This window comes from Mus caroli, chromosome 11 (genome assembly GCF_900094665.2).
Source record: "Mus caroli chromosome 11, CAROLI_EIJ_v1.1, whole genome shotgun sequence".
NCBI classification, from domain to species: Eukaryota; Metazoa; Chordata; class Mammalia; order Rodentia; family Muridae; genus Mus; species Mus caroli.
The window spans coordinates 1724721-1733695 of record NC_034580.1 but is presented as its reverse complement, the minus strand read 5'-3'; the positions used below and the strand labels follow the sequence as shown (position 1 = coordinate 1733695).

The 8975-nt window shown below is 47.4% G+C and overlaps 1 protein-coding gene across 1 annotated transcript in view; it reads right to left on the bottom strand.

The window, feature by feature from the left end:
• The window catches only part of Nipsnap1 (nipsnap homolog 1), a 15462-nt gene extending 7027 nt beyond the window's left edge, over nucleotides 1–8435 (bottom strand). Inside the window, exon 1 of the mRNA XM_021176784.2 lies at nucleotides 8297–8435. Coding sequence (XP_021032443.1) covers nucleotides 8297–8394 — 98 coding nt within the window. The 5' untranslated portion in view covers nucleotides 8395–8435. The remainder of the gene's footprint in view (nucleotides 1–8296) is intronic.
• Nucleotides 8436–8975: the final 540 nt, after the last annotated feature.

Here is an 8975-nt window from a genome sequence, read left to right as displayed (position 1 = left end):
CCAGGCTGGCCTCGAACTCAGAAATCCGCCTGCCTCTGCCTCCCGAGTGCTGGGATTAAAGGCATGCGCCACCACGCCCGGCCCCTGGTCTTTTCTTTTTCTATTAAATCTTATTTTCCTTTCGGTATACGGATATTTTACCTGCATGTGTGTCTGTGCACCACTTCCAGGCCTGCATCCCAGGAGGCCAGAAGATGGTAACAGATGCCCTGGAACTATTGTTACAGACAATTGTGAGCTATCAGGTGGGTGCCAGGAATTAAACCCTGGTTCTCCAGAAAAATAGCCAGTGCTCTTAACTGCTAAGCCAGGTAAGAACACTACCCCAGGAAGATCTGTTACATAGGTAAAAACTCAATAAGAGACTTGTTCGGACCCAAGGGAAGTCTCAGTTTCAAGTCAACATCCTTAAATACATTTCCAAAAACGATGCATTTACCTACTGTGTTTACCTGAATGTATATATGTCCACCACATGGGTGCCAGACAAGAACACTGAGCCCCTAGAAACTGGAGTTATAAATGGTCGGGAGCCACCACGTGGATGCTGGGGACTGAACCCAGGTCCTCAGCAAAAGCAGCAAGCACCCTTAACCACTGAGCCATCTCCCCAGCCCTCCGGTGTTCAAGTTTCACTTTTCCAGTGATATTCTCCTATCCTTCTCCCTCTGCTCCCGTGTTTCATTCTGTGGGAACATGCAAAGCCCTAGACCTAAGCTAGAGATATACTTCCATGGAAGAATATTTGCCTACCCAGCATAGCATGCTGGGTTCCATCTCCAGCACAGGGGGAAAAAATGAAACATACCAAAATCCAAAAGAGTTCTTTCTGTTCAGCTCCTCCCCTCCCCGCCCCCCCCCCGCCGGATTCTTCACTAGGGTGGTGTGGTGGTTTCAATAGGAATGGCCCCCTAGACTCATGTGTTTGAATATTCGACCCTAGGAAGTGTTACTATTAGGCGTGACCTTACTGGAGTAAGTGTGGCCCTGTTAGAGGAAGTGTGGCACACAGTCTCCTGCTGCTGTCTATGGATGGAAAGTTATCAGCTCTTTCTCCAGCACCGTGTCTCCATGGATACTGCCCTACTTCCCACCATGAGGATGTTTGCCTTTATAGGAGTTGCCATGAGCAGAACATGATGCCGCACACCTTTAATTCCAGCATTTGGGAGGCGGAGACAGGCAGATCTCTGTGAGTCTGAGGCCAGCCTGGTCTACAGAGGAAGTTCTAGAACAGCCAGGTCTACACACAGAGAAATCCTGTCTTGAAAAACCAAAAAAGAAAGAAAAAAAAAAAACAGTTGCCATGGTCATGGTGCCTCTTCACTGCAATGAAACCCTCACTGAGACAGGTGAGGACCTGGTGTGTTCTGTTGTCTCCAGTAACTGGAACAAGACTTACACACCGCATATGTTCAATCTGTGTTTAGGAAATGAACGGGAAAGAGGCACAGATGTAAGACGGATGGATGGATGGATGGATGGATGGATGGATGGATGGATGGATGGAAGGATGGATGATAGATAGATAGATACTAAAGCCTGAAAGTTAAAGAAAATGGAAACCTTGACCCAGAATGTGAACTCAGACTCGGGGCCTTTCCATTCCAGCCACCGCAGCAGAAGAACAAAATAACATGTCAGTGTTGCAGGGACAAACCCAGCTAATGCTTCACCTTTCACTCCTCTGTAAAACAGGGGTGGAGGATGGGACTATTAGAGGAAAGGCCTAGCATGGCAGACAGCAGCTAACATCACTACTTCTCACTTCCTAATGGCTCTCCCATTTCCCATTTCCCCCTCTCCTTAATCTGCTCCTTAATTTTTGCAAAGTATTTTGTTTCCTAGAGTGCTAGGACAGAAGCCAGAGCCTGGCATGTGCCAGACAGGCACTCTACCTCTGACCTCCACTCTGTTCTTTAAAGCATTGTCTGTGCAGTGTGTGTGTGTGTGTGTGTGTGTGTGTGTGTGTGTGTATGAGCCCATGCAGGTATGTGCATGTGTCTGTGAGTGTGTGTGTGTATGCATTCATGTGTGTGTACATGTACATGTGTGTATGAGCATCCATTATGTGTAAGAGTGTGTGTATGATGTGTGCGTGCATGTTTGTGTGTTTGCATAAGTGCTAGAAATTGATATTAGCTACCTATTGCTCTCCTCAAGTTTCTGCAACATCATCTCTTGCTAACCTCGAGCTCAATGGGTGGCAAGACAAGCTGGTCAGCAGGCTTGAGGAGCCTTCTGTCCCTTCTGCCAGTGCTTAGTCACAGGGACACACACCTGGCTTCTCACATGGACGCTGGAGCTCTGAAGCCAAGTTCTCAGTCTACATGGCATGAATGTTACAGGCTGAGCCATTGCCCCAACCAGAAAGCATTTTTGTAACAGGCCTCTGCTTCAGGGTCCTCAATCTGTGGGTCCAGACCCCTTTGGGAATTGTATGCCAGATATTTATGTTACAATTCCTAACAGTAACAAAATCCCAGTTATGAAGTAGCAATGAAACAATTTTATAGGTTGGGGTCACCACAGTATGAGGAACTGTATCAAAGGGATACAGTTTTAGAAAGGTTGGAAACCACTGCTAACTCTATGCCCACAAAGCAAAGTCTGAATATCTCTACTTCTCTACTTGAGATTCTAGCTCCCTTTTAAGTTTGGGAATTTTGGAGCAAGTATCCCTCCTACTGTGCTTCTTGGACTAACACTATCAGCACAGCCTAAGAATTTATTCAAAGCTCTCAGGCTCCATCCCAGACTATGGCGCAAAACCTCTGGGGATGGGTGGACCCAGCAATTTAACTTTTTATTGGGGGTGGGGCTCATTATTCAGCCTGGGCTAGCCTGGAACTCCTAACACAGGCTGGCTTCACACTGGTGATCCTGCCTGGAAGTTCTAGAATCATGGACATACACCATGCATGGCTATAGTCTGCATTTTAGACTCTGTCTGTCTGTCTCTCTCTCTCTCTCTCTGTGTGTGTGTGTGTGAGAGAGAGAGAGAGAGAGAAATACATTTGCATCTGTGCTCATAAGAAAAAGGCAGCTGGTTCTCCCTCTATTCCTTTGGGACAGAGTCTCTCCTTGTCCTCCTACCCAAGTCAGCATGACAGCCAGCAAGCCCCAGTGATCTTCCAGTCTCTGCCCACTACAGTACTGGGGCTACAGGCACATGAGAGACAACACCCATTGTCACATGCTCGCTGGCATCCAAACCCAGGTCTCATGGTTACACTGTTAACTATGATACCATCTTTCCAACCCCAATCAGTTTTTAAAGCCTATACAGGCCAGGTTTGGTGAAGCACGCCTATAATAGTTCAAGGTTATCCTCAGACACATAGTGAGTTTGAACTATATGAGACCTTGTCTCAAAAAATCCAAACAAACAAACAAAACCCCACTAACAATGCAGGCATGGTAGCATATGTATTTAATCCCTACCTTTGTGAGTTTGAGGTTAGCCTGGTTTATATATTGAATTTCAGGACAGCAGGGGTTACATAGAGGAAACCACGTCCCCAAACAAAACAGACACACACTAATGGGGCTAGAGAGATGGCTCAGTTAAGATGGCACTTCCTGCTCTTGCCAAGGACCTGAGTTCTGTCCCAGGCTGGTGGCTCACAACCGTCTCCAGCTCCAGGGGCTCTCATCCACCCCTCTGGCCTACTGTCTACACTCACATACACAAATCCACTCAGATACACACCTACACACATAATTAAAGATGGAAACAGGCTGGTCTTGGTGGCACACACCTTGAATCTCAACAGTCAGGAAGCAGAGGCTGGTAGAACTTTGTGTGGTCTGTGAGAGAGTTCCAGGCTAGCTAGAGTTAGTAGCTAGAGTTAGACTCTGTGTCTACTAAGGGCTGGACCATCTGTAATAGGATCCGATGCCCTCTTCTGGTGTGTTTGTAAACATCTACAGTATACTCACTCACTCACTCACTCACTCATTCATATATATATATAAAATAACTAAATCTTTAAAAACACACACACACAAACCAAGGGCTGGAGATGGCTCAGTGGCTAATAGTAATTACTGCTACTGCAGTAGACCTGAGTTTGGTTCCCAGTACCCACCAGGCATCTCACTTCTATAATTCCAGTTTCAAGAGATCTGGCCTTTGCCAGCTTCTGCATAAACACTTCACATAAACTCATGCAAAACAACACATAAATAAAGCAAGTCTTTTTTTAATCTTAAAAACAAAATACAAACAAAAAAAGCCTAACCAAATAAGTAGCCCAGGCTAGGAATGATAGCAGGGATGTAGAGGGCTGGGAAAACATTTCCACCTCAACTTTCATTCATTTTAAACAGCTCTGTCTTTTCCCACAGCTATAGAGCAAGTGACAGTCTATGCACACCATCACTCTCCCATCCCTCACCAGAACTAACACAATGCCTCTGACACACAGCTCAGTAATCATTTAACCTAGCCCGGGGCATTTTCATCTCCTTAGGCAGGTATTGTAGATGTCACACTCCTACCGACACCGGCACTCCATCCCGATGCCTTTCCAAGTGCGGTGGCTCGAGAACCTCAGAACTTTCCAGACTAGGAAGCTCAGCTCTCTGTAGGTCCTAAAACATCTCGATTTGAACTGGCTGGCTTTAGAAAGGGGCCACATTTCTGCTTGTCATGAGAGAGGTGTTCTCAGCTATAAGAACTAATGCTTGGGGCTGCAGATATAGAGCTCAGTGGTAAAATACTTGCCTAGCATGCATGAGGTCCTGTGTTTGACCCCTACAAGAGGAAACATAAACACACAAGCAAACCCAGCAAAACTCACTGAAGTTTTGTTAACAAGATTAGTGCAGAAGCAACAAGAATTTCTTATTTGTTTCTTTCAAGAGTCTTGCTGGGACTGGAGAGATGGCTTAGAGGTTAAGAGCGCTGACTGTCCTTCCAGAGGACCTGAGTTCAATTCCCAGCAACCACATGGTGGCTCACAACCATCTGTAATGGGATCTGATGCCCTCTTCTGGTGTGTCTGAAGACAGCTACAGTGTACTCACATAAAAGAAATAAATAAGCCGGGTGTTGGTGTCACATGCCTTTAGTCCTGGCACTTGGGAGGCAGAAGCAGGTGGATTTCTGAGTTCGAGACCAGCCTGGTCTACAGCGTGAGTTCCAGGACAGTCAGGACTACACAGAGAAACCCTGTCTCAAAAAAACCAAAACAATAAAAATAAATAAATAAATAAATAAATGAAATAATTCCAAAAAAAAAAGAGTCCTGCTATGTATCCCAGGCTAGCTTCTAACTCATGATTCCCCTGCCTCAGTCTACCAGTGATAGTGATAGGAAAACAAGGTATTAAGCCTGGCTAATAGCATTGTTTATTGAGCAGCTACTATGCAATAAAAGCTAATCCTCACAGTACATTTTTTTAAATGTATGAATTCTTTGAGGATTTTGTACAATGTGCTTTAATCATATTCACCTCTCCTGTCACAGTACAATTTTTTAAAACAATGAGGGGGCAGCCAGATGGCTCCTGGTGTTAAGGGTCTACCATGAGGTCTCTTTACCGATAGCCCCAGGAGTGACTCCAGAAAGGCAAAGAGCAGGCTGAGGGTCAGGAAGAAGGGGTGGTCTCAGGTCTCAGTGTAGGACCAGAGCATTAGACCACTGAAGTCACTATGAGCAAGTCACTGACAAGGGCTTGATCAGTGTCCAGTCCCTTCACAGCAATCCTGGAAAAAGTGCATAGCAGGGCTCACCATGCCCATTTTACAGAAGGAAACCGAGGCTTACCATCAACTAGCCAGGACTGCCAAGTCAGAAGCAGCTGCCTCTGGGTGCCTGCCACATAAAAGAGCTACCACCAACTCTCTCCGCTCCTTTGTCTGCCTCACTGTCTTCATGTGCGAAATGGGTATCATAAAAGATGATCTTGAGGGCTGGACGCCTGGCTCGGTGGTTAAGAGAAGGACCTGAGTTTGGTTCCCAGCACCTCCATCGGTAGGGCAGCTCCAGTTCTGGGGGATTCCACGCCATCTTCTGGCCTGAGTGGGCACCTGCACCCATGTGCACATTCTCATTCTCTCTCACCTCTACACACACATAAGTAAAAGAAAAATCCTGCTGGGCGTGGTGGCGCACGCCTTTAGCCTTTAGTCCCAGCACTCGGGAGGCAGAGGCAGGTGGATTTCTGAGTTCCAGGCCAGCCTGGTCTACAGAGTGAGTTCCAGGACAGCCAGGGCTACACAGAGAAACCCTGTCTCAAAAAAACAAAACAAACAAACAAACAATAAATAAATAAATAAATAAAGGGAAAACAGATGATCTTGGGCCAGTGTAAAGGCACTGGCTGCCAAGTCTAACGACCTCAGTTAGATGCCTGGGAGCCACAAGGTGACCTCCACACATGTGCCATAAGACCGACCATATGACATGTATGTACACACACACAAATACAAGTGTTCATTTGCATATGCACACAAAGTAGTTTTTAAATTATGTTATGTGTTGGTTTTTGCCTGCATGGGCATCACTTGCACACCTGGACCAGGCCAGAAGAAGGCCTGGAAGTAGAGTAACAGGCAGCTGTGAACCAGCGCATGCGTGAGTGCACATGCGCTGGGAATCAACCTCTGTACTCTTAAAGAGCCAGTGCTCAGAAGTGTGGAGCCATGTCTCTAGTCCTCAGAATAACTTTTGTTTGTTTGACTTTCTATGTAGTCCTAACTGTCTTGGAGCTGGGTACGTAGAACTATGAGGGCTTCCAACCCAGAGATCCTCCTGCCTCTGCCTTTTAAGTACTGGAATTAAAGGTGCATGCTGCCACACCTGGCCCAAAATATTTTTTTTTTTCCTTTTGATTTTTGAGACAGGGTCTCTCTGAGTAGCCCTGGCTGTCCTGGAACTCACTTTGTAGACCAGACTGGCCTTGAACTCGAAGATCTGATTGCCTTGAGTGCTTGAATTGAAGTCGTGCACCACCTCTAGGCTTAAAATAATTTTTTAAATGTTATAAAAGATTATTTTTCTGGATATCCTTTCTCACAATGACAGAAATTGTTGGAGGCATAAGCATGGTCTCTTTAATCCAATGAGGGCTGGAGATGTCATAGTTTACTTGGTGGAGAGAGCACTACATTAGCCTAGCATACCTAAACTCCTGAGTTCTCTTCCTAGCAAGAGAAAACAAGGCTATCAGACACATCCTGTTTTCTCCTCCTACCCAAGGTCATCCCTCCAGAAAAGGCTGAGTTTACAAGGAACACTCCAGGCTTTTTTCCCAATGTCGGCTTCTCTCTCATTACCCAGCACGGAAGTGAAGGGCACACGTCCCAACTCTTCTATCTGTGCTTTCCTACTTTCCTAATGTGCACAGCGATCTAACGGAACTCCATGGCTACATTCTTGGGCTGGGGCAGGAGTAACGCAGATCCCTTTCCACAGGTGTGAGGGCAGGTGTTCCACTTCTTTAGCTAATGCTTTTTGCACAAACCCTGTCCTAAAACTTGTGAGGGTGTGGGGCTGGGAAACAGGAGAGCAGGGTCAGAAGTGCTCTGGGTGATAGGTGCAGAGATGGGGGTAGCACCGGGCGTGGCATCGAGGAGGGAGGAGCAGCCCAGAGCCAGTCAGGGGAAGCCAAGCTCTCCAAAGCCAGAATTGAGCCTCTCTACTAGGAGGCCACCAGCCGTGGTACAAAGTGCAGAGTGCATGGTAAGACCTGGGTCCTAACATCCAGAGTTGCCTCGGCATGGCACGGACGCTGACCTTGAACAGCTCCCACCCCACTCTGTTGACCCACCTGTACAAAGCAGGGTGCGGAATCACTTTGGGAATTCCCACCGTACCCCAGTCCTCCTCTCCTTCCTTCTAAAACTTCCTGCTGGCTCAGAAGACCCCAGCGCGTGCTAAACCACAAAGGCCAGGCAAAAGGCTGCCAATATCCTCTGCCTTCGTCCAGGATCCAGGGCTCAAAACCTGTCCCTCCCACTCACCTCATTTTTTATTCTCAGCCCAGATCCAGGTACCAAACAGGACAAAGAACCTGCCCAGCTAGGCATGGTAGTGCATACCAGCACTATCTGGGAGGCAGAGGCAAGAGGATTCCGAGGTCGAATCACATGTAGTACAAACCTGTTTAAAAACCAAAACCATCCCCATACCTTTTCACCTTCCCCATTCTTTCTCAGCCTCAGGCCTACATCCTGGTAGCTCTCTGCCTCTAACCCCTCAATTCCAAACCGGAGAGTCTGTTTTTCATTCCAGCCCCCTCCCCTGCTCCTGTTCCGGGCACGCAGTCAGCCCGGTCGGCCTCTCACCGCACAGCACCCGCAGCCGCGAGGTCCCCAGCACGGGGTCTCGGCTTCGTGAATAGCCGCCGTGCCGCTGCAGAGATGATGCACAACCGCGGAGCCATGTTGGACCGGAGCAGGTTGGAGGAAGGCCACGCCTCAGCCCAGTGGCTGGGGGCAGGACTAGAGAAAACCACGCCCTCCCCTCGCCAGCTTCCCTTTCAAACACAGGCCGGTGGGAGTCCCCCAAATCTACAGTTGCACGGTCCATACCCACACCTCCGAGCTCTTGAAACTCTGCAGCTAACTGGTTCTCTCCAACGACCTTTTCCCCTCTGTACCTGGGAATTCATCTCGATAATCGCAGGGTTGTATGTCCTGGACATTCTGAGGATAAACTAAAGACAGTCTTTATACCCCTAAAATTGTTCACAAACTATGTGAGTTCCCTTCCTCCTTGGGTGCTGGAGGTGGAACCCAGGACCTCACACATGGCTTGGCAAATGTTCTGTCTACACCTTGTGTTCTTCTGTGTCAAGGCATCAACAGACAATATTTGTCTAATCAACAGAACAAAAATCTATAACAATTTTTAAAAGAGAGAGAGAGAGAGAGAGCGCCAGAGCCTGTGGAGACCAGAAGCCTCGAATATCCTGGAACTGGAGTTTAAAGGAGATTTTGAGGCACTCTAATGGGTACTGAGATC